The sequence below is a fragment of the Phasianus colchicus genome, chromosome 4, assembly GCF_987193195.1.
Source record: "Phasianus colchicus chromosome 4, bPhaCol1.hap1.1, whole genome shotgun sequence".
Lineage (NCBI taxonomy): Eukaryota > Metazoa > Chordata > Aves > Galliformes > Phasianidae > Phasianus > Phasianus colchicus.
In genome coordinates this window covers 62,232,894-62,257,854 of record NC_143439.1, presented here as the reverse complement: position 1 = coordinate 62,257,854, position 24,961 = coordinate 62,232,894, and the positions used below count along the sequence as shown (strand labels likewise).

Below are 24,961 nucleotides of genomic sequence, written 5' to 3'. Positions count from 1 at the left end.
AACTCCACAAGGAATGATCTCCAGAGAGAGATCCTTCCTCAGTGGCAGTCAGCCCTTAAATGACATCTAGGAGAGGTGGAGCCAGGCTCCACACCTTCCTGGTAGCCCAGGTGAATTGCCTTCATCTGTGCTCCCATGGCTGACTCATTGCTTGCCTCAGGTGGTCAATCAGAGGTTCAGGCCATGATCAACAGTTCCCATACACATGCCTAAAAGGCTAAGGCACTCTACAAAGTGTATTGCTTAAACTTAAATGATGCTCTGTCAGTTATAGACTATTCAATGTTACTGTAATAAGAATTATTAAGCAGTTTATTCTGAAGTCAATACTCTGTTTTCTAGAAGCCATACAGCTTTTACTATAGCAAGAACCACCACAGAAGTGACTACTTACACTGTTATCTTCCCAACACACACAGTTGGTGAAAACACCGAAAAATTCAACAAACTTGAACTTGTTAATCAATGGATACAGGCAGCCTAGTGCACTTTACGAGCTGTAAAATGGTAATCCTAACATGGCACCAACTTACACATAGGCTTGAAGTTAGTCATGACAGCATCCTTCTGCATCTCACAGTTACCCTAAGGTCCGGAACATAATTATGTTTTTTGCAAACTGGGATGCAAGCACTGTAATGCAATGGAAAGGGCTTAACTCTTGGAAAGGGAATACTTAACAGATATGACTACATCGCTTTTGCTCATAGGGTGAAAACAGCTCTTGTTTTACTGACAGCATGGATATCATGCCATTATTAATGGCATGGGAAATGATGTGAGGTAAAGGAAAAGCATTCATTTTTAGGATAAATATAACCAATTTGTCTTTCAGCTGTACAGCTACAGTCACAGATAACCAGTAAGTAACAAGATTGCTCTTTTCACAAACAAGTCAGTGTAGCCTCAATGTCTAGATTTGATGGCAACTTAAAGAGAAGGTTGCAGTTGTGCCAAGAATTTCACTTTGATGCAAAAATCTGTTAAATAAAGACAACTATCAAGTTTAGTAAGCACAGCTACTGGCAGCAATATTTACTAAGAAAGAAAGAAGATCATTGTGTATTTTAGGGTGTTTAGGAGATCCAGATTTAGCCCTTAGCATTTTCTGTCCTGGGTTTATTATACAAGTCTCACAAGCTGTAGCTGTAAAACAAGGCTAATAGTGCTTCCTTTCTGCTTCTTGTCACACACAGGCAGAATAGAGCATAACACAATCCCAGCTAGATAGTCACTAAACAACACCAAACCACAATTCATGAATATGAAAAAACACAGTGTAAATAAATGACTTATGTGCAAAACATTTCTAAACATTGTCTAAATAAGGGCAGAATAAGTATCCCATAGAGCTGTGTAGAAGCCTCATAGCAACACAGCATCAGGGACTAGTTTTCTGCAAAAAAATTCTCTCCTGGGAGAGTCTACTCCCATTTGACATACTAGGGAGGGTAGAAAACACTTTAAAAAGAAAAAAAAAAAAAGGTTTACACCAGCATTTTATTTGTGTAAACTTTAATCTCCTTACAGTAGAAACTTATACAGTACAAGCCAAAAGTAGTATAACAATTTTACAGCAAAGCTTACCAGTAAAATGCAAAACTAATTTGTATCAAAAAAAACCAAACAAACAACTGTGCACTTTCTCAAACTTAATTTTGTTCAGCACATTGTTTTGATTTATATATAATAAGGCATTAATTCTATAAGAATCATTTACTATATTCCAAAATTGCATGACCTAGGTGTAACACTCTATAGCCTGATACCATTTTTGTTCTTTCCAATATTTACAGATTTAGTCAGCCTGCATTGGTATGTAGCGTACAAGCACTAAGAACAAACACAAGCTTCACCAATATTAGTTTCACATTGAAAAAGTTATATGTATATATAAAAGCTCAATTGCAATAGCATGTATCTGCATGACTAATTTATGAATATTTTCCTCTGGCAGAATATTTCCTCAATTCCAGTTGTATTTTGGTCTTTCTAAATGAAGAACTAAGCCTGCTCTAAAGTCTCCTTAAACTGGAGGTGGAACCCATTTCCTTCAGCTACCCAAACTTTGCTTTCTTCCCCCTCCTCAGAACTTAGTTTGCATTGAAAGTTAATTCTGCAATATACGGCATAACTGAATTCATTCATTCTAGCTACTATGTACAGAAATGGCTCAGGCAATTAAGTTAGTCCACCTTGTCATTAGTCAAAACAAAGTATAATTACTGTAGCTGTAAAGGAGGTATCTAGTGTTCCAGAGTAAGTGTGTTTAATTATGGTGGGAGTTTCCTCAGTTCTATTTACATGACAATTTCAGGCTCAATGTTAAATAGTAAGTCATCATTTCCTCTTCGAACTTCAAGTAGTAGAGGTGATTCATTCATCACAGCCTCTTGAAGGTCACTGGAAGTCATCAAAGGACGTCCATTGACTTTAACAATGATATCTCCATCTTGGATACCTCCTCTGCAAAGAAAGAAGAAACAGACAATAAAGAAAAGGTACCAAGTCTATTTACCACCTCTTTGGCAGTTGTAATAACTTTTTATGTATTTTGGTTTCCTTTAAAAGGGGATTTTCACCCTTCTGACTCTGTTAACAGTCTCCTGCATCTTCTCAGTAATTCCTGACATAATATGCAGAAATGTTAATTTATTTTTCAACTTTTCCAAGGCTAAAGCTTTGTCGTAGACAATAGTTCAGGCAATGTCTTATGTGAATACTATTCAGGCTAGAGAAGAATTTTAGAACACAATTTTTTTCTTTTTTTAAACCCAAAAGCACAATTTTAAATTGATTAAATATAAATCAAGATTGCTATAAAATATACTTGAATATGAACAGGAGTACTACCTACTAATATCTATTTAGAGATTTATTTATGAAGAAAATACAGCGCTCTACACACCTATGAGAAGGTGAATTTGGAACAACTTCATGCACGTAAATTCCACTTCTGACATCAGGAAAATCAGCATTATTGTGTTTCAACTCTTCCACCAAGCTATAAGAAGAAATATAAAGCGTTTCAGTTCACTACAAAAAGTAGGAGCATTCAGAAATTCTTATTTACTCTATAATATATTTATTCTTAAATTTTTGTGATCAAAAATGAACACAGCACAGAGACAGCAGCACTCTCTGACCTACATGCTAAAAGGACCAAAGACATTCCTGTCCAAAACAATTAACACTGGTGATGACTTAGAAATTTGTAAATGTTTTTACTTCTTTCATCTTGGAGAATACTCTTAATTTGTCTTTATCTAGAGCAATATTGCTTTTGACAGCATCTAGCATCATATAAGAGATTAAAACTGTGAGTTTTCCAAGGAAATTATACCTTCCTTAATTTTTCCCCACATACAAAATTGGTTGTGCTCACCTTTGTAAAGAGGAGAGGAACAAAGTGCAAAATAGAGACTCTAACAACATCCTCTCATTTCTGAAGAGATCACATCATTTTGGGTCTGTGTACAGTGTGGGCTCAGGCCCAATTTGAGAGAGATTTAAACTAACGCTGAATTAGTTTGCTGCCCATCATGAAAAGCTGGAGACTCTCAGATGAGAAAACTAGTCTTTTCCTGAAAAAAAGGCCTGCAGATCTTGCACTGCTTCATTAGACACCACAAAACCAGTGAAATCTCACACTATGTTCATAATATAGTTACACAGAAAACCATTCAGAACTCCTCTTTGTTGGTGGTGATCCAGAGATGTTAATACCATTCCTTTGATTTATTCCAGCTGAGGATCTGACCCTTTAGGGAGGATTGAAAGAGTAACTCAATAAATAAAGAAGGCTTTACTACAACACCAGCTGGAAATTGTCTTGCTTAATTTTGTAGTCTACTGCCACTTTGGAAAAATGCCTACTGCTGGGAATGAACACAAGTGTTAGAACCCTCATCTGTAATTCCAGCAGACATCCAGGTAGCAGCAAGATATGAAGCATTAAGAAAAGAATATAGAACTGGAGGAAGGTGTCCATATTCAAATTTTGTTAATATGGAAGCACAAAGATTTGAACTTTTGCAACTATTTTCCTCCCAGTTAGTGGTTAGACACGAAATCTCACATCACTTGGGCACTACTGGTACTGATAAAATTGCTATAAAACCCTCAGAGTCACCTGAATGCAGCAGCTTGTTTAAACAGCACCTAAAACCTGCTGTCACTCCAGACATGTTTGTCAAGAACTTAAGGAAGTCCTCAGGCCCTTCCTAATCCCTTCCAAATTTCACACGTTATGCACAATCATACAGATCACCTCTCTAAGATACTTACGCAGGTGTTATTGTCAGCATTCGGATGCCAATGAAACGCTTTTTGCTATCTGAAAAGAACACAACAGGTGTTTAAGAAATGCAGGCAAACATGGACAAAATAGCCACTTCATTGACCCAAATTCCTGTCTACTGAAACAGAAAGTACTTTAAAAAAAATATGTAATCACAAATCATACACATCTACACTGAGGTCATTTATGTTGCTTAACCCTGGTATATGGAATGGCAATCTTGCTCCCTGCCAATGAGAGTAAGAGAGAAGCTCATTTATTCTATGTAAGACCTTTCCTTCAGGGAAAAATCTAATGAGTTATTACCACATGACTTCAGTAAATGGAAGATCTCAACCAACTGCCGCTTCTTCTGAAAGTGGTTAAGACAATGTAATCATACAGGGTTCTCATTGTAACTGTAGAAACAGGATTAAAAAAAGAAAATTTCCAACTTTCAGAGAAAAAGACAGTCTTATAAACAGAAAAGTAAAAGGCTCACACCAATTTCTATTTCAAAGAGTGAAAAACAAGATTAAAAAACCAAACACATAGGCCTTACTCAAGACTCTACAGAAATTTAAATGGTAGAGATTCGCTCTGTCAGAAGGAGAGCCCTATTTCTGTAGTCAGCTTTTAGTAGTCATGATACCACACAGCTGTTTAATGAACAAATGCAGTTTGATGACTTCCTGGAGTGCTTCAGTAGTTAGTTATATCCGGTATGAAACAATATTTCCCTTACTTGTTCCAGCATAACTATCCCACAATTTCTTTGAGTTTCTCCATGTTCTCGTGTGAGGAAAAATATTGTTAAGGAGATGTATAGTTTCCTCTAACTTTTGTTCTTTCCAAGAAAAACAGTCCCAAGTAAAAGAATTAGCCCTAAATCTTAAGAGTGTCCAGTACTCACATTAGTGTCACCAAAAATGCTGAGTACCAAAAAATTCTATTTTCTACACTCTAGACAGTCTTATGTCTCTAACTCATCTCTGCTTTTCCCTGAAAACTTCTGGCTCTCTTGTATTTTATTGTTTTAGTAAAACTACCGTGATCAAAATCTGCAATTAGAGTGTCAATAGCCCAATTACCCAAAAATGTAGTCTCCAAAGCATCGGGCATGGCCATGAACGCTCAATTCTTCCCAAATCTACATGGCAAATACAAAAACTTAAATACAGATTTTCACTTTTATTTTAAAAAGCGAAACATGGTAACTGATACATAAAAAATGTTTTCCCCTTTCTGTGATGTTAGGCTGTTAAATGATGAAGCTCTCTCCCTGAGACCGCAGTCAACCACATAGATAAACACTCTGCAAACAGTTTACTGTCTGTATTACTCAGTTTGCTGCTGGTCATCACCTGTGGGATATTGAAGCATGTATACTCTGGGGGCTGAGTTCAGAATGTTTACACAAAAGAAAATAGAAACAAGAAAAGGGATAAGAGAAACTGATCTGAAAGAAACAAAACAACAAGGGAAAGAGTAGGCGAGAATGAAGAAACACTGTGTTAATAAAGCTGATCTAAAAGGATTTATTTCCCCAGTGGATAATAATGTAAGCAAAAAAAATAAGGCATTGGAAAAAGTAATCTGGTAACTACGTACTCACTGATAAATAAAGGTCTCATTTCACCTTTATCTTTAGGTAGTTTGATTATACCTTTGTTTATTCAAAATCACCTTTAGCCCACTCTCTGCAATGAATTTGACACACTTCAAATAGTGGTTCATACTTTATGAGTAAAGGTCTACTGTATTAAGTGAAACTATGAGCTGTGAGCTATGGGTTATTCTGACTGCAGAATCTTGGTTTCTCCCCTTCCCAGTCTGTGTCATTTTGGACATCAGAAAGCTTCAGGTAAGAGGTTAAGTAAAGAAATCTTCCTTCCATTTAATTTAACCCATGTCAAATGTTATACAAAGTTTTCATCAACAATAAGTAGAGGGATTAAAATTGATGACTTTATTGCAAGTTCCAGCAGAGACTGAATGAGCATAATAAACCAGTTGTACTATTTTAATAAGGGGCCTTATGGTGATCACATTGGATGTACTTATTCTTTAATATTTTAATCAAATTAATAATTTGCTGTCTTCCATCCTAGAGGATCTATGTCAAACACTTTCTGGTTTTATTGTTCTGCTCATGTCTAAACAAATTAAAGGAATAGATAACAAATGTAAGATTAAAACTGAAAAATTCTTATCCATTACCAGCAAAAGGCAGTGGTTAAAAAAAAAAACAAGGTATAAATGGAGACGCTTAATTTCATATGCCAATATAGGAATGCCTAACTGTAAAAGGAGTTTGATGCTATTACTTAAATTCAAAATAAGCTAAGAATTTCAGACCTTTCAAGCAGTAAGTATACAGAATGTAGAAAACTGCTGGTCAAAAATACGTTAGAAAATATCATGCATCACTCATAGTTAGGAAACACAGAGTGTTTAGATAATAATTGTCAATACAAATAATTAATTCAAGTGCCATTCTCTCCTAATGTTTCTCCCTCCCTTTCCTGTACATAGGTAGATCACACTTGCAGTTCTTACATGTATGGGACTTCAAGAATGTACACCTCCTATATAAAATTGGCAGTTATCTGATCAGCTGAGATTTAAAAGACTAAGGGTCAAATTTATTAAATAATATCCTGAACATTTCCTGTATGATAGAGTTAATCTGGAAAAAGATTTTAGAATTTTATCATCCTCAGGCAATGCAATATTTAGAGCAAAATGGTAATACCCTTAAACTTACTTCTATGACCTAATTGTACCATAAGGGCGGATCCCACTGAAATTACTGAAATGTAGTTGAAGCAAAATAAAACATGATAAAAGCATCCCAAAAATTTTGTTTACATAAATTCCTCATGACAAGAAATAAGACCTATACAACAAAAATGAAGACTACTGCTGAAGGCCTAAAAAATGCAAAATTAATTTCAGATATTATGAAACTGTCTGGTAGAAGTTCTCTTCCTCTATGCATGAAGAACTCTAACTGACTGCTTTTCTGTCTGAGATACTTTGATGAGTCAAAAAAAATTGCCTGTGCAAAGAGTATGTCAAGTAGTGAAAGTCACTAATGCTAAGTGTAAGTGTGAATCCTTCTTTGATTATACAGTAATGAGAAGGTTGGAAAAAAAAACAAACAAACAAGTAGTACATGCAAATCACAAGATAAACTTAAATCTTTCACTTTTAAGAGCTGCACAGGTAGCATCAGTTAACAGGTTCGCCACTCTGTAGAAGTGTGCCTGAGGATACCTAAGGGAACAAGGTGGCTTGTTTCAATGGCGACATATCCACCTTCTAGCCCCAGCTATCAAGAATCCACTGACTGGTTCCACTGGTGCTGAAAGTCCATTGGTGGACTTCCACTGGGTCTACTTGCAGACATGGCCCTAGATAAACCATTACTCTTCCTTGTCTCGAAATGAGCAGTTTGATTCTCTAGGGCCACCATTACACATTGCCTCTCTCAGAAGACAACAAGAATTAACTGTTAAAAACCTACACAAATAAACAATTTTTGGACTTGATTTTGTTTCAGCCAACATGTCAGCTACCTTAAAATGCATTATTAACAAATATTTCCATCAGCTTATTTTTCCAAATGAACAAGTGAAAACAATTTAATTTGGGAAATGTAGCACAGAGGCCCTTCCTCACAGATTTTTACTGGTAATGTCTACTTTTTAGGGGTGCGAATAATAAAATGTCACTCCTATTTCTGTGAAGCTGTTTTCTGTTTTCAAGTCCGAGGCATTCTATACTGGAGTAATTAGAACATTACTAAAGTAATGCTAAGTTTTTCAGTAGTAGGACCCCAGACACGTGCCTTTTTGCATTTCATTGACAAGATAATGATTGGCAAATGACAGCATCACTGTTTCTTGCAGACTTTACCTTTATTTTGTTTGTCAAGTGACTCTGTGAGGAACTGAGTAATGCGGTCTGATGGAATAGCAAAGGAAATTCCAGCTGTAACCTTCAAGGTGTTAATTCCAATCACTTCACCATCCTGTTGGGAAACAGTACTCAATTAATATGCTTTTAAGTGACAAGGTTCAGCTCACTTTCTAGCATTTCATTTTAAAAGCTGGAGTAAGTAATTCTGGAGAACTGTAATCACTCAAGAAATAAACATTACTTCTAGGGGAGGATCTGGGCTCTGATTCACAATCCTTCTCACATTTAATCGAGTTGATCAGAGAGATTACAGTACAGTTTGTTCATCCAAGGTCCATCCAACCACTCAGCAAGACATTCCCTCTGCAAGCGGGTGGTGGAGTCACATCTATCACTACAGCCAGAATTCACAAACTGCAAAACCAGGGCTGGTTTTAAAATCGGTTACATAGATTGCCCAGATCTCATCTTCACCCTGAATCCCAGGTTTCAGAGTGTGAAAGAATGTGACTTCTACCAGAACGTATTTTTCTAATTGCTGTATAAAGTTTCCAGTACCCTATAATGCAACATTTCTCAAAGACATATGAACTAAAACCTAATTTGCATTGTTTCTATTAGCCTCAGGTTATCTGTCCACCATTAGCTTGAATGACTAGAAACTGATATAATCTATGAACCTTTTCAAAGCAAAATTCTCCCACTTATTTCAAGCAAGCTCTTAAAAAAAAAAAAAAGTCACCTGGACTTACCAGATTAACTAGAGGTCCTCCAGAGTTGCCATACTGTAAAAATGACATAAGGGAACAATAAATTGGTGCTTTACTACAGGAAATAAAAATTGTACTTGAAGCAGTATTTTATTTGTAAGCAAATGAAGAGCAAGGCATTTCTTATGCAGCACTGAAGGACACAATTCTGAAGGCAGAAGATTACAAGTAGGTCCTACCATATTTGTTTACACCTCTTACAGATTTCTTTTTTCTTTTCAGTAACAGGCCTTAAATTACGAGCAGCAGCTTAACACTCAAAAAGTTCTGCCTTAAAATCAACAAGAATCACTAAGTAGTTAAAATGAGTGTTTCAATTCTGCTAAATACTGTTAGAACAAGGCTTTAAGAAGTTTTAAAGTTATATTTCACTAAGGCGCATTCAACATATGCACAGTTTTGAAACAGTTCTATTAATCACTTTGGTCTGTAACACTGTCAGTCTCTCTTATTCTCCACTGGAAAAGAACAGCGCTTTGTAAGTTTAATCACAGAGCATTGCTATGAGGTAGGTACTACATAAGGACTGATTTAGTAAACACAGAGATGCATACCCCTCTAGGGAGAGCAAATTACAGCTCTGAGCAGTCTGAAATTACCTAATACCTAATGGCCTTCAAAAGAAACATCGAACAGGACTACAGGAGAAATTCCTTGTTCATCTTCATGTTGGCTCAACAAGTTTGTTTTTGAGTGAGGCCAGAGTTTTCAAGTAGATCTACTGAACAGCCAAAAGCAGCAACTTACCACTCAAAATAAACCAAAGCTAAGTGATGCATGATAGCAACATGAGCCATATAAACTGTTTACACTTAGATAGCACTGGGCAAAACTTACAGATTCTCTTAAGAATAAAACAGACATTAAAGTTCTAAAAACATCTTTGAAGTTTGTGTTTAAATAGAGATCGGTTTCTTATATTGTATCTTTCCAGTGATCAGAAGCCATGCACTCAATTTTTATGTCTCACACACAAAGGAATTGAAATTGACTTTTCAGTCTTCCTCAGCTATCATCTCTCATTCACTTTTCGTCTGTTTGAATGATCTTTTTATGGAAGGAACTTTGGTATAAGCAATACAGCTCCATTTAGGAACTTATGGCTGCATTTTCTCCAGCTCCATGTTCCTGCTGTCCTAGCATTTCTCAGAAGGCAGCTGCATGCACATTCCTACAGGAAAGTCTTGGCTGAGCCACAGGAATGCTCTGAGTAGACCAGCACTCAAACTCCTCCCATTCTCAGGAGAAAACTAGTGCATTAGCTAAGTACACAGCATCCCTATGCCAGTCACTATATTCATATTTTGTGGTTTCATATAGCAACTCATGTGTTGTCATTTTCCTTACCTCCTTTACCATCAATATTCCACTTGCTCAAGTATCATCCAATACACTCTGCTAACCTAAACTTGCTCACTAGCTTTTCTGAGCAGTGAATGCCTGAGAATATGCAAGAAAACAGTTTGATCTTGAGGAATGTGAACAGGCGTGAAGTCAAGAATCCCACGTTCTAATTTCTTCTCTGCAACCAAGTCAGACTAAACTCCCAAGTAACACATTTATCTTAAGTTTTACTATCTTCTTTTTACATATTAAAAAAACTAATTCCAATTCAATGTCTTTGGAGTTTCAGCTTCCGTATTATTATAGAAACTTATTGAAAAAGCACATTTTTAATGCCATATCATAGCACAAAAATGTATTTACTCTTGTGTTTTTTTTCTGCTCAAAACTTCTCTCAACAGCTCTGTGAGGATAAGCATGTGCCAAGAGCTTTGCATGCTTAAAACACTGAGCATTATGAGTTTTTATGTGAAAATTGGTATTGAGGCTCAGCAAACAAATGCTGAAAACATTTTTCTTTTAAAGTCTAACAGATTTAAGATGTAAAGTGTCATGCCATTTTCTACCTCAGATATGCATGCAATGCTCTTTTTAGAATTGCTACAAGTTATATACACATCCAAGGATTTCACTGAAGCATTTTCAACCTCTTCTGGCTGCTCTGAAGGATATTGTTTTCATGCATTTCTATACAATGTGCAATGCTAGAGGGATGTTTAACTTTATACAGGGTTTCAAATTTTATGTAATTTTAAATCTAGATTCTTATATGAAGTGTGTGACACACAAAGGGGAAATAAAAACAACAGCCCCCGTATCTCCTTAAAAATACAAGAACAACAGAAAGCTCTCCTTAAGATCTTATCTGGCTGTCCTGACATTACATTCTAGCAGATGCTATGAACTTGACTGCTCCATCTGGTTCTAACGGATGGAGATGAAAGAAACTTTTGCTCTATTCAACAGCTTGCTGGACCAGACCAGCTGAACAAGCACAGAGAAAAATGCATTGGTTTACTGCTGGTCTGTATAATCACATCTTACTGAGCAAGATTCACAGAATGAGAGGGGTCTGTCACACATAACATCTTTGCAGACAACAAGCTCATAGAGGTCCATTTTATTTAACATCCCTTTCACAACATTAATGCCTGAACAAAACTGACAGGCACTGCATAGTCTTCTACAAAAATAAGAGCCTATCACTGATTTCAAACAAAGCAGCTTTTATTTGGTGGATTCATCTCTCTGCTGAATATGTGGGTATTTCAAGGTCCCAGGACTGTGAAGCTCAGCTTCTCACATACCTAGTACTTACATTGATAATAGCATCAGTCTGAATGTAATCCATATCTGAGTCCCGCAAGCCAAGTTCTTTGCCATCTCGCTGAGCAGTGCTGACAATACCTGTTGTCACAGTGTTCTGAAGGGCAAATGGGCTTCCAATTGCCACCACAAATTCTCCTGGTCTTAGATCAGCTGAGTGCCCCAGTAACAAAACGGGTAATTTTTTCTTAAATACAACAGGAAGAAAAAAAAAGCAGTCATTAGTTTAAATTGAAAATAACTTGTCTAGAAAGATTTGAAAAAAACTAGTTGGAAGTTAGGAACATATACTTTCCATTATATCAATCCATCTCACTAGAGTATGACCCCAGAATCATGCCTGATAATATTAGTATACTGAAGGAGATTACTGCCTTAACCTATCTTCAGAAACAAACTGCCATCAGCATTATCTTCCAGTTTCATCCAGAAAAATGCTAGCAAGATTCTGAACAAGATTTCCCTATTTTCCAGCAGATTCTTCCCTCCCCCTCCTAGAAATAACATACAAGCCTGCCACTTCTTCTACATTATCTGCCAGTAAATGTACTGGACACTAAAGTACAGTGAGTAAGCAGAATGGCCTGTGTGTATTCAGGTAAAGGTAGCCAAACCTGGCCACATATTAGCTGAGCTGCTTTTTCTTTTATAACAGCTCATGGAATCATTTGAATTAGAAGGGACCCTTAAAGGTCATCTAATCCAACTCTCCTGCAATGAACACCTACAGCTAGATCAGGTTGCTCAAAGCCCCATCCAGACTGACTTTGAATGTCTCCAGGGATAGAGCATCCATCACCTCTCTGGGAAACCTGCACCAGGGCTTCACTGTTCTTACAAACTTTGTCCTTATATCCCATCTAAACCTCCCCTTTTAATTTGAAACTATTTCCTCTTATCCTACACAACATGACTTGCTGAAGTGCCTGCCCTCTTCTTTGCTATAGCCATCCCCTGCAGAGAAGACTAAATTATTCAGTTCTAAGATACAACAAAATTTCCAGGCCTATTGAAACAGTTTGTTCAGTACATTGTTATCTCCAGATACATTTCCAAGGAATCCTTAAGCATATATTCCAGCCAGCACGTCTGTACTCAATGAAACTTAGATAAGGTTACCAAATTAATTCAGCTCTTTATACCACTCACCTTAGGGTGGATCTTTATTGTTGCAATGTCAGACTTCTTGTCAATGTCTCTGATGGTTGCTTCATATGTATCTCCATTCTGTAGCTGCACTTTCAACTGCTGTCTCCCTGATATAGCATTGGAACTTGACACCACGTGTGCATTGGTCACAATTAATCCAGAATCAGACATAATAAACCCAGATCCACTGGAAAGTGGGACATTTCGACCAAACAGAGGGTGCCTAAACAAGAAACAAGTAACTGTAACTCATAAGGGAAACACAACTTAGAGAAGATTACATCAGAGATTATTTACCACCTTTCAGCCAATAACAAAGCATTTGATGACCAACATTAAAATCTTCACAAAAAAAAATAAAATAAATTGATGCATCTCTTTCTGAAAACTGCACTGCACACTGATTTTAGTCAGTGAGACAGGAACTGATTTTTTTTTTTTTTTTTGAAAGCTTTGTCCTTTTCCTTTGATTTCCACGTATTTCTTTATTGGTTTCCTGCAGAACAGCTAAATGATAAAAATGGAAGGAAGAGGAACCATCTGACCCAAGAGCTGTTTCTTCCATGTGAGAAAAAAATGTTGACAGAAAATTGTAAAGCTGATAAATGGACTGAAAAATTCTGATGAAGAACAAAGAAGGAAACTTGTAGCTAGGAAGAGGAGCCAATGAAGAGGGAATGTCTCAGGAAATCATGAAGCACAAGGGTAGACTGGCAGAAAAAGAATGCAAAAGACAAATGAAATGAAAAACACTAACAATGGGTAGATTTGGTGGAGAATGACGTTTGCTGCAATATAGACAGTTAGGACTTTATAAACTGTTTGGAGTACTACGACTTTTCTGTGTGAACAATTGCTGTAATGACCTTAGATTTATTAGGGGAACAGAAAGTGCTGCAAAAGATGAGAAAAGGTCCACAAGTTCTTACTTCTTTTAAGATGTGATCCTTATTAGGAAATTATTTGAAAGTTCTGGGCTATTCAGCAGTAAAGAACTGGAATCAATCCCAGGCAGAAGGCAGTATTACAATTAGCACCCAGCAGGCTGTTGGACAAACATTTACTAATAAAGAAAAAAAAAGCCTTCATATAGAATGCAAAGATCTTAAAAATATTTGTCTGTAACATTCTCAAAAAAGACCAATCACTATGTACACAAAGTCCAGGTTTCAGGAAAACTGACTATTTTAATAAGATGACCTATAAGAATTCTCCAAGAAATGCTTAAGCTTATGCAAATAATAGAACATCCTGGGTAGAAGGACATACAGGTAATGAAATATCTATAATATCTGTAGTAATTTGCTCTGACAGTTGATAGGTTTGAATATTCAATGTCAAAACTCTCTACTCAGCTTCAGTTATGTATGTCTTGGACAGCAAATTTAGCACATTTTTTCCCCTATCAGAAATCATTTATGGATTTTGATAGGTTACAGATAGTCAACAAACTGCCTCTTCATGTTCTCCCTGACAAAATAACTGACATTAGATATCATTGAAAATGGAACAACCAACAAGGTGATATATTTCTTCAGCTTGTTTTTGGTCTTGTTTTTTAAAATTTGAAATAATAAAAATAATTGAATATGCAACACATGATAGTTATTTTAATTAAGAATGAAGACACATCCAAAGACGAGACACATATTTCATATGTAGAGCACTCTAAAACCAGTACAACTTATCTACTAAACTGGAACAGAAACACAAATTGGTAATTGTATTATTCATGGGATATCTCAATTTCACAATCTTTAGATCTTCTTTCTCCAAATACATGAGTCTACTGTGATGTTTCAGAGTATTTTGCAAACATTAGAAACTCAAAAGCAAAGTCAGTACATTGTTCTGTTTAATTGGAAAGGGAAAAAAGGAAAGTATTGGTAGACTTTTGTAAAACAATGCAATTACAACTTGAAGAATTAAAAGAGTTACCTGAGGAAAAGTTCGATGTGCACAACTGCAGGTGCAATCTTTTCCACCACATCTGCTATGAAGTTGAATTTGTATCTCGGACTGCTGGACTGTAGGTGACCTATACTAGCAGAAAGAATTGGATATGTTAGTAAGACTATCCCCTTTTCACCAAGCAGATAAGATAAAGATGATTTGAAATCTGTTTCTCCTACCAAGACAGCTTTCAACTAGATGCTGGAAAAGGTACTAAAGACATTAAGATTTGTTAAAAACCTTGTTTTGCTTGATTCTTAAAAAATTAAACAGCAGAATTACTTGATTATAATTTCTTTCACTTTCTTAGAAGTCTCTTTGTCCACAGTATTTTTCACAGGACAATGATTAATTAGTACATAAAACGTATAGGAGCATAAGGTAAGTCAAGTTGGAAAGCATCTTGGGAGGACTCTGGTTCAACCTCCTGCTCAAAGCTGGACCAGCTACTAAGGTAGACCACTTTGCTCAAATGCTCTGTCTAGCTGGAACTTGAAAACCCCCAAAGGACAGAGACTCTATGGACTCTGTGGGTACTTGTCCCACTGCTCCACTGACCCCCATGAGATATAAGGTTTTCTTATACCTAGCCTGAACCTTTCTGGTAGAAATTCATGTTTCAACTCATACCCATGGTCTCTCATTCTTCCATTACTTGCTGCTGTGAAGAGCCTGGGTTCACTTTCTCAATTACTTCCCCGTGAGTATCAGGACTGTTAGGTCCTCCTGAAGCTCCCACTTCTCCAGGCTGAACAAGCCCTGTTCCCTTAGCTGGCTCTCACAGCACACACAGGCCCATCCCCACAACCATCTTAGTGGCATTCTGATGAACTCGCTACAGCTTATCAAAGTCTTTCTTGTATGGAGAGGTCCAACAGGATGCAGTTTTCAATATGTGGTCTAACAAGTGCTGAGTAATATAGGTGCAGCATTTGGGAACTGCTCTTACAGCCCAAGTTTGGATTTTTTGAAGTAGGTACACTAAAAACTTGCTATAAATGATAACCTTTGCACCTAAAAACCTTTGCACCTAAAAAGTTTGGCAAGCTCACATTTAAGCTGTCACAAGTAATTCAACACAGCAATAGTTTACTATAAAATAAGCATTCATCTGATAAAGGTCTGTGCAGAACTAGGTCAAACAGCATTATACACAGCAATTAGAAGTACAGAATATAATTCTGTGGAATAGAGATTTTAGAGGAAAAAGGCATCATGACTTCTAATGTCACAACATCACAAACAAACAACAGTATTTGTGGTAGAATGCCATGCTTATTTGCAGTTCTAATACATGGAAACACATCACCACACATCTTAAACATATGCTAGGGGACATATCACTACATTCAAACATCAGTGCCAACTATGGGATCAAGGGCACGAGTAGACAAATTGTGATTGGATACAGCAATATCATTTTTTGCTTTTTTTCAAATCTGGTGCTACAGCACACTATTTAGCCCAGGAGTTAGAATTCTATTTGGTGAAGAGGGAGAGTGTCTACATTTTAACTTCTACTTTTTATTGTCTAAACACCACCAACTATACAGAAGTGATGTTTTGTGCCAACATAATTTGCTCCAAGTTCAACTCATGCTGAAGAATGAGCTCACAGTAGGTCTTATACTATTGTGTGTAATTCTCAGTTCAAAGGTTATTTTCACCACTGTATCTAAGGACTCGAAGCAAAGACAGTAGCTTTATAACTTTTGGAACAGACAACACCACTATGAACAACAACAACAACAAAAAGTAGTAAAGAGATCAGACTAAGACAACTAGGTATTTCTCCAGGAAAACCTGTGACTAGTTTTCCCTGTTACTGGACATGAAATTTACTTTCAAGGGGAAAGAAACCGTGCTTACATTTAGCAAGCTAAATTTATATGATACGGTATAAACAGATGGAACTTGGCAGGACTAGGTTCAGTCTATTATTTCTATGTACATTCTCACGCACTCTGAAAAATCACTCTAAACAATTGAATATACTTCTTTCAGTACTTGGTTTAAAAGAGACGATATAAGCAAGAATTAAAAAGTCAGAGAAATGTAAACATGATATGTTGTCATTTATTTTGCTTTCTGGTGCACTGAAGATTGATCTTAGCTTCAGCTCACAAGAAGCTTGCCTGATTACACAGTATGTCCTTTGAAGTCTAGTAACATGACTTTAAATGCTTGCATACACAGCGGTGTTCACTGGTAGAATGCAACACTATCATCAAGTGTATCTTAATACAAATGACTACATATCTGTGAAAATCAGTTGGACAGACCTTCAGCCACTGAACTAGAATAAAAGTGTGTTTGGGAAAAGTACTGTGAATGCAGGCTTCCTGTTGGTGTACATCAGTGTGGCTCTGCATGAGTAAGGGCAACTAAATCTCTTTGTATCTGCTGAGTGCTGAATTGTTCCCACCCATGCCAAATTGTCACAGCACTGTACATGGCCAAAAGCAGAGGAGGAAGCCTGCCAAAAGCTCAGCTTCACACTGCTCCTAACCCATCATGAGGCAAACATTATAAGTGGCAGCAGCTTTCCAGGTATGATTTGGGGTAAGCAGAAAGAAAATCTGAATAAGACAGCAGATGAACATAAATATTGAAAGAGTGGAAGAAAATACAATGCAATAAAATGGAGATGAAACTGTAAAACTGAAGCAAAGCTTCTCTTCTTTCCATATCTCTGTTAGAGTATTTCTTGGTCAGAACACAAATCCTGAGCCTTGCTGCTGGGATCAGAAAATAGCAATAGTCAGAAGGTGAATCCCAACTGGCCTTCCCTAGTGGAAGGGGAAAATTAAAACAAATGAGGATTAAAAATAATATACATATGTAAACTTCATAGGAAAGGTCTAGCTGAAGATTATTGGGCTGATGAGAGATGAGCTGTCCTTATTATTAGTATCTGCTGAGGGCTAAATACTGGTAAAAATTGACTCTCAATTTGGATATGCTTGCATAGAAACTGACCTCTCTTCAATCCCATTATGGAAGCCAGGGGTGCAAGAAGTTACGTGTCAGACCTTCAATCTGCCCTTTAATTTGCATTAGCTGTTAGAGTACAGCTACTGCTCTTACTGAAACATAAAATTAAATGTGACTTTTTCATTCTCCTCTTCCGGGCCAGACATTCTTGCTGTCTGGCAGTTCCATGCAGCTCTCAGACCTCTGCTGGACTGTGACTGTAAAAGCTCTGAGTTTCATGTTTTTTGACCTATTGACCTACAGAGATCTGCTGCATATTTTTCCAAAGGTTTCTCAATAGCATCCATTATTTTCCATGTTGTTACTGCATGTTCAAAATCATTTCACATTAGCCAAAGCTAATTTATCTTGGCAAAAAGAAATAATGTAAGCCAACTATCTATAAAATAACCAAGACATTAAAAAGTGCTGCAGACCTGAAGCAAAAACAAACTTATACTGGACAAGTCCTTAGATTTCTGTATGTTTCTTATTAAAAGAACTAGATTTGTCCAATCCATACCCTCAAATCAACCAGATTCAGCAAATCTGAACGCTTATTCCAGCACCCCTCACAGAGCACTTAAAATCCATAGTTGGGTATAAGTGCATAAGCTAGAGTTTAAATCACCCAGTCTGTTTTGTTAAACTTGATCTCACAGTTCCAATTCTATGGGCTCCAACTACATTGGATTTATATGGCTAAAGCTAAGTGACAGTCAGGTAGGAGTCACTTATTTTCAGCAAAAGACTTGACTAACAGCATTACCTACAGGATATGAGTTCATTTAGTAGCTTTATGTTTACTTTCTTGCAGAGGCAATAAACCCACTCCAATCACATTAACACTGCTGTAAATCAGGAGCAACAACAAATCTGTGGAGTTGAAAAAGAACTGGGAAAAAAAAAAAATCAGCAGAAATAAATTGTCATTATTCCTCTGAAGACAATAAAATTAGAACCATTTAGAATTTCAGAAGACTGAAAGTTTCTGAATATCTGCCAACCTACTGTAGAATTTAATCAAATCACATTCAATGCTTTCTTAAAGACAATACTTTGTACTAAGAGCCACAATTTTAAATTTGTTAGGAATTTGTGAGCCTGGGAAACTTATTCTTTTGAGACTGCTCTCCCATTCCTCTTCTAAAACCAACTTCAGAAAGGATCTGTATGTTCAGCAAAATTATTATGTCTAAGGAAAGACTGCAACCTGGCAGATCTGATCTCCAGGGATAAATATTGTCCTTACTGTGCTTTCATGGAAATAAATGAAAGACAAATAAAAGATTATAAAGTCTCTACTTAAAAAACAGAAACATCTGCTGGAAATGTAGGTTCATGGGCAGCTTTTCTGATGAATTCAGCATTAAGATCAAGTTGCATAGCTGTGCACTGACCATAAAGCCTTGATGGGTTTAATGCCACTTTATGGTTCAGGCAACTTGTTTATACAATGGATGTCTACCATGAACAGATGAAAACAATTTGGTGAACCAACACCAAAGTTGCTTTCTTGTGCAGTACAGCAGTCACAATGACTAGACAGAAAAACTAGTGCATGCCTTCCATCAAAGATACTTAACCACCTCACTGAGTTCAGAGGCTTGTTATTCCTCCTTCCCAAGTGACTCTCACTTGGAGACACTATGAGAACATCTCTTTTCTGATGGATATCTTTTATGAGAACAGTAAAGCACAGTACTCTCAAAATACACCAAACAGTGTACAAGATTCATCCTCACCCGCAGGAACTCAACATAATCTCAGACATAAGGAAAACAATCAGTAAAGAAATGTAATTGGAGTTTACTTGCAGCCAATATCTTGCAACACATTTCTCTAAATGCAGCTGGAGGCAGTTGCAAAGCTTTGATGACAGCAGTGCTGGTAGGAGACCTCAGTACCTCTTAATTGGACAATTTCTCAGAAATGCAAGCAATGACATGCTCAGTTAGTTACTCCTCTGTATCTTTATGGTTACACACTTCCATATTCCAAATGCCCCAGGCAGAACTACTAGCATTTACACTCCTTAGGCTGACTGTATTTTCAATTGTTTTTTTCAGGAACTGAACTTGACTCCTGTCAGTCAAATTTTTGCAAGACAAGGGTAAGGCTTTACATCATGTCCACTTTGCAACAGTGACTTCAGTTATACAAGGCAGAACCCTGCAAAAGATCAGTTTTAAAAACAATGGGACTTGCTTCCTGGAATTCCTTTTTCAAAGGTTTTCTAATCAGTCTTTTGTTTTTTCTTAGGAGAGAAAATCCAAATCTTCTTTTGACATTTGGCCTATCTTCCAAGAACCCATAAGCAAAATAAAAAGAATTATTAACTGTACTGATAATGCTGTATCGAGAGCTCATGAACATCCCTCCGTGTAAGAAAATATCTGAGATAAATCAGCCATAAATTACACGTGAATACTCAGGAATACTTTGGGCAAGGACATTTTAATAGATTGATATGCAACACTGTCAAATCTTGTATTTGCTACAGTGGGAAATAAAGCTCTGTAGGAACAGGTCTTTGACTATAGAGTTTGTCTTCCATAAACATTTATGACATTACACTCATCTATACAACTTTGTGACAGAAAGTGACAAATGGAAGGGAAAAGCTAACTGTTTCAGTATATTACCATATAGTATGATATCTTAAGTTAAACAGGTGGGAAAAAAAAAAACACCATCACAATTATTTGTACCATTTAATTTAAATATGTCCAGAAGTTCTGCATACCATTCCTATTAGTGTCTTTGATAAGTCTATGGGTCTGCTCAGATGCTTAAGACTAACAGCACAGGTAGTGGCTTTCAGGACGCAGGCATATACTGAAGAATATCTCATTGCAGCCTTCCATTATTTAAAAGCTGACTATAAAAAGGAGGGGAATCGACTTTTTACAAGGGTAGAGGGTAATAGGACAAGAGGGAATGGTTTTAAGCTCAAAGAGAGAAGGTTTAGATCAGATGTCAGGGGGAAGTTCTTCAGAGAGAATGGTGAGGTGCTGGAACAGGCTGCCCAGAGCAGCTGTGGATGCTCCATTCCTGGAGGTGTTAAAGACCAGGTTAGATGGAGCCCTGAGCAACCTGGTCTAGTGCCAGATCTGGAGGTTGGTGGCTCTGCCTGTGGTGGGGGGGTGGAGCTTGAAGATCCTTGAGGTCCCTTCCAACCCAAGCCATTCTACAATTCTGTGATAGAAGCAGAAGTTTCTAGAGCTACTGCTCAGAGCCACTGAAGGTTCTGAAAAGACCTAAGTCATGCTATGTAAGGCTACTATTACCTATGATTGTTTTAACGTATGCATGGGTAAGTAAAACTGGATTGACTTTTTAACTAGATTAAGCCTCCAAACTCTGAGTCATCTGAGGCCAGATTTCTTTCACCCGTGGGGAAAATAGAGACACTCGACAGTAATTTCAAACTGTTGATTTTCTTCTAAAACCTCTCATTACCGACACTGCATGTTATTGTTAAAAAAAAGAAGAAAAAAAAAAAGTACCATATCTGAGTTCTATTCCTGGCTCAACCACCAGCCCAATATGACCTTGGGCAAGACACTTAGTTTCTTTGAGCTTCAGTTTGTACAGCTGTAGAATTGAGTAAAAAAAAAAAAATTAAAACTTCAGAGAACCAGATGCTTCAACTAAGCTGAGGTTTACCAGAACAAAACATAAAGCCAAAATAAAGTGAACACTAAAACAGTTGCTTGAAAAAAAAGCTTTACTCAATGCTCTGAATTCCTAAGCCTATTAAACAGTAGGCTCAGGAGGATTTCTTAAAAAAAAAAAAAAGTCATATATTCCAACCCCCTGATAGTATCTAAGCCCCTAGATGCAGGCTAGCTCACTCATTTTGGTTAAACACTCAAATATGTCAAGCGGATCAGTTCCAACCAATTACTAGGAGTACTAAAGCTAATGGATGCTTATGGGGAATACAAAGAAAGAAACAGCAATTTATAACTGCAAAATACTGGAGAGACTCATCATTACAGCTTTGGGCTAGCACCCGAGCAATTCTGGGCTCTGAAAAGATACTCAGAAAGTAAATTTGGGAATATCGTTTGACCTCCTCCCTCCTTGTGTCAGTTTGCTTTCTTTGAAGAGTGAATATATGAGAAGTCTCCTAATTACAGAAAAGTTTCAAAGGCCATCAATAGCCCTTTCACCTCTCCTAGTTTTTAAGAAGTTTGCTATCTATAAATAAGTAGAATGGTTAAGTGGTTCACCTGCCATTATGGATGCACTAATACATGATTTAAAACCCTGCTACCCATGATTTTTCTTTCCAGGAACAGTATTTGAAAGGATGTAGAAACACAATCTTAAAATAATATACAAGGAAGTGTGTGAAAATAAACTAGAAATGTTAACACTTCCATGAAGTGACCAATTTTAGTAACAACGACCAAAAAAATTCAATGTAGGTGGTTACTAAGGTTTTTAAAGTTATACCATCCAGCCTGAAGTTATCACAGATTATTACAATAGCCTAGGACAAGCAAAGGCTGTAGTATGCTAATGAAAAACAAAGGACCGTCTGATATCCTGACTGTGCATTTTAAACCGTAAGGAACATTTGTAGGCATCCATTCCCCTTTCAATTCCACAAGACTATGGCCATAAGATTTCCTGTCAGAGGAAAATAAAACAGACAAAAGACTATACTTCACATGTCCTGTCTGGTGCTTTTTCTGCGCAGTTTAAGCTACACAGCCTTAACAACCTTGCTAGAGATATTCATCTGGTGAATAAATTTAACATCTGCTAACATCTCCAGGGAAGGTCTCAGAACACACCTGCAGGGCTGCGCTCTGTGTAGGATGTGCCGTAACGACTCTGCAGGGCAGCCCAGGCATGTAATGTCACTGAGAAGCATCAATAATGAGTGCCAACCCTGGGATGGTTCTGTCTGGAGAAGAGGATGCTCAGGAGACCTTATTGCTCTCTATTACTCCCTGAAAGGAGCTTGTAGTGAGGTGTGGGTCAGCCTCTTTTCCCAGGTAACAGCAATAAGACAAGAGGTAATGGCTTTAAGTTGCACCACAGGAAGTTCAGGTTGGATGTTAGGAAAAAGTTCTCAGAAGAGTGAAGTATTGAAACGGGTTACCCAGGGAGGTGTTGAAGTCACCATCTGTAGAAATTTTCAATAAAAGAGCGGATGTGACAGTGAGGGACAGGGTCTAGAGAGGTCACAGGCATAGGCCAATGTTAGGTCTAGATGATCTTAGTGGTTTTTCCAACCTTAATGATTCTAAAACAAGGGTGATGCAGAAGGTATCAGGAGAAGCTTGTAGTGCTGCCTGGATGGTGATTGTGAAGGGTGTCAGTGCTTTACTGACCTAACAACTGTGCTTGTGCTCACTGCTATGCACTGAGCACAACACTGAGGTATCCACAATCATGCCACCACCATGCAACCTTCCCGACCTCTACCAGAGGATCAAGAAGAGGGATCTGTGCTGTTCAGAGAGGACCTGATCCTCTCACATCTCCCTGACCCCCACCACAGCGACTACCAGCAACAGGACGGGTTGCTTTGCCCTAGGGGAGCCCCCAGCCCTCCCAACCACCCCAACCCTCACCTTTTCCCACCCCGCTGCTCACACCACCCGCCGCAGGCCCTGCCATGCTCCTACCCGATTCGCAGGCTCCTTTCTGCACCTGGGCGACGGCGGGCAGACCGTGCTGCAGCGCCTTGCGGCTCACCGCCTTCAGCTGGCAGATGTTGTCGTAGGTGCGGCCGTCGCTGCCGCACACCTGGGCGCTGAGCTTGCACTGGCAGACCCCCTTGGCGAAGCGCTTGCCCATGGGGTAGCGGCAGTCGAGGCTGTCCCCGCAGGGAGGGTCTTCCTTGCGGCCGCACGAGTCCCCCTCTCCCGCGGCGCAGATGAGGCAGCAGTTGCAGCGGTCGGGGACGTAGCCGCTGGGGCAGCTGGGGCTGGGGCACTTGGAGACATCGCAGCGGGTCGGGCACTTGGCTCGGGCTGCCGGGATCTCAGCGGAGCCGCGGCTGAGGCAGAGCAGGAGCAGCGGGCTGAGCAGCGACAGCCGCATCCTCGGCTGCGGGGAGAGCGGCGGGAGGGGCGCGAGGGAGGAAGGGGAAAAGCGCGGTCGCGGTGCAGCGAGGGACGGGAAAGTCGAGCAGCGCACACGCGGGTGGGGAAGTCCTCGCGGAGAGCGGCAGACGGGAGGGCAGAGCCTGGAATACGAAGCAGCGGGAGGGAGGGTATCTCGGTCCCCGGGACTAGCTGGCAGCGCTGAGGGACCCGGCCATGGCCCAGCGGCCGCAGGACGCAGCGAGGACAAGCCGGGACGAGCGGAGCGGCGGGGATATATGTGGGACGAGCCCAGGGCTGCCGCCGCCGCCTCCAGCAGCGGCCGCGGGAGCACCGCCACCGCCAGGCCCCACCCCGGGCGGGAGGGACCGCTCGTGCCCCTTGGGCGGGGACGCCTGGTGAATTCGTGGCCCAGGGGCAGCCCCGCTGCAGCCGTCTGGAGTGAGGGAAGAGGATGCGCTAAGATAACGGGTATATATATGTACACACACACACACGTGTGAAGGTGTATATCTGAAGTTGTGACCTGTGGGAAAAGAGGGGTAGAAAGCTATTCTGTCTCCCCACGTAGAATCCTTTAAGTTGGAAGAGACTCTGAAAGATCATATAGTCCCCTGCAATGAACATCAACAGTTCAGTCAGGTTGCTCTGAGCCCCATCCAGCCTGGTCTTGAGTATCTCCAGGGATGGAACATTCACCACCTCTCTGGCAAATCTGTTCCAGTGCCTCACCACACTCACCGTAAAAAACTTTCCTTATATACAATCTAAATCTCCTCTCTTTTAATTTGTAACCATTTCCCCTTGTCCTATTGCAACAGACCCTGCTAAAGAGCCTGTCCCTTTCTTTAGGTATAGCTTCCAGAATCCTTACAGTAACTTAAGCAGAAAGACCTCTGATGTGGCTCATCTGAAGACCACACGAGCATGGCAAACTTTACTTGTTGCATATGACTCACCCTTCACTTCTGCCCATAGTTCCCTTTTCATTCTTCACATTAGACATACAACTTATTCGACTCTGCAATGTAGTGCTTTGGGCTTTCTCTTGATACCATCTCACAAACTGGGTGTAAGTAGGCAGTGGATGACTTTAATTTACTGACCAGCTGCACCTGATCTCACGGCCATTTAAAGGGAGAAATGCTAGTACTGTCTTAAATACAGTGGGGAGA

The 24,961-nt window shown here is 38.8% G+C and overlaps 1 protein-coding gene across 1 annotated transcript; it reads right to left on the bottom strand.

Annotated features, from left to right (window-relative positions):
• Nucleotides 1-1,498: 1,498 nt before the first annotated feature.
• On the bottom strand, nucleotides 1,499-24,080 carry HTRA3 (HtrA serine peptidase 3). The gene is made up of 9 exons (XM_031588329.2): nucleotides 23,367-24,080; nucleotides 14,731-14,830; nucleotides 12,793-13,015; nucleotides 11,636-11,830; nucleotides 8,956-8,988; nucleotides 8,201-8,315; nucleotides 4,288-4,336; nucleotides 2,909-3,004; nucleotides 1,499-2,466 (listed from the first exon to the last, which is right to left on the bottom strand). The coding sequence occupies exons 1-9, from the start codon at nucleotides 23,782-23,784 to the stop codon at nucleotides 2,301-2,303; spliced, it is 1,395 nt and encodes a 464-aa protein (XP_031444189.1). The 5' UTR covers nucleotides 23,785-24,080; the 3' UTR covers nucleotides 1,499-2,300.
• Nucleotides 24,081-24,961: the final 881 nt, after the last annotated feature.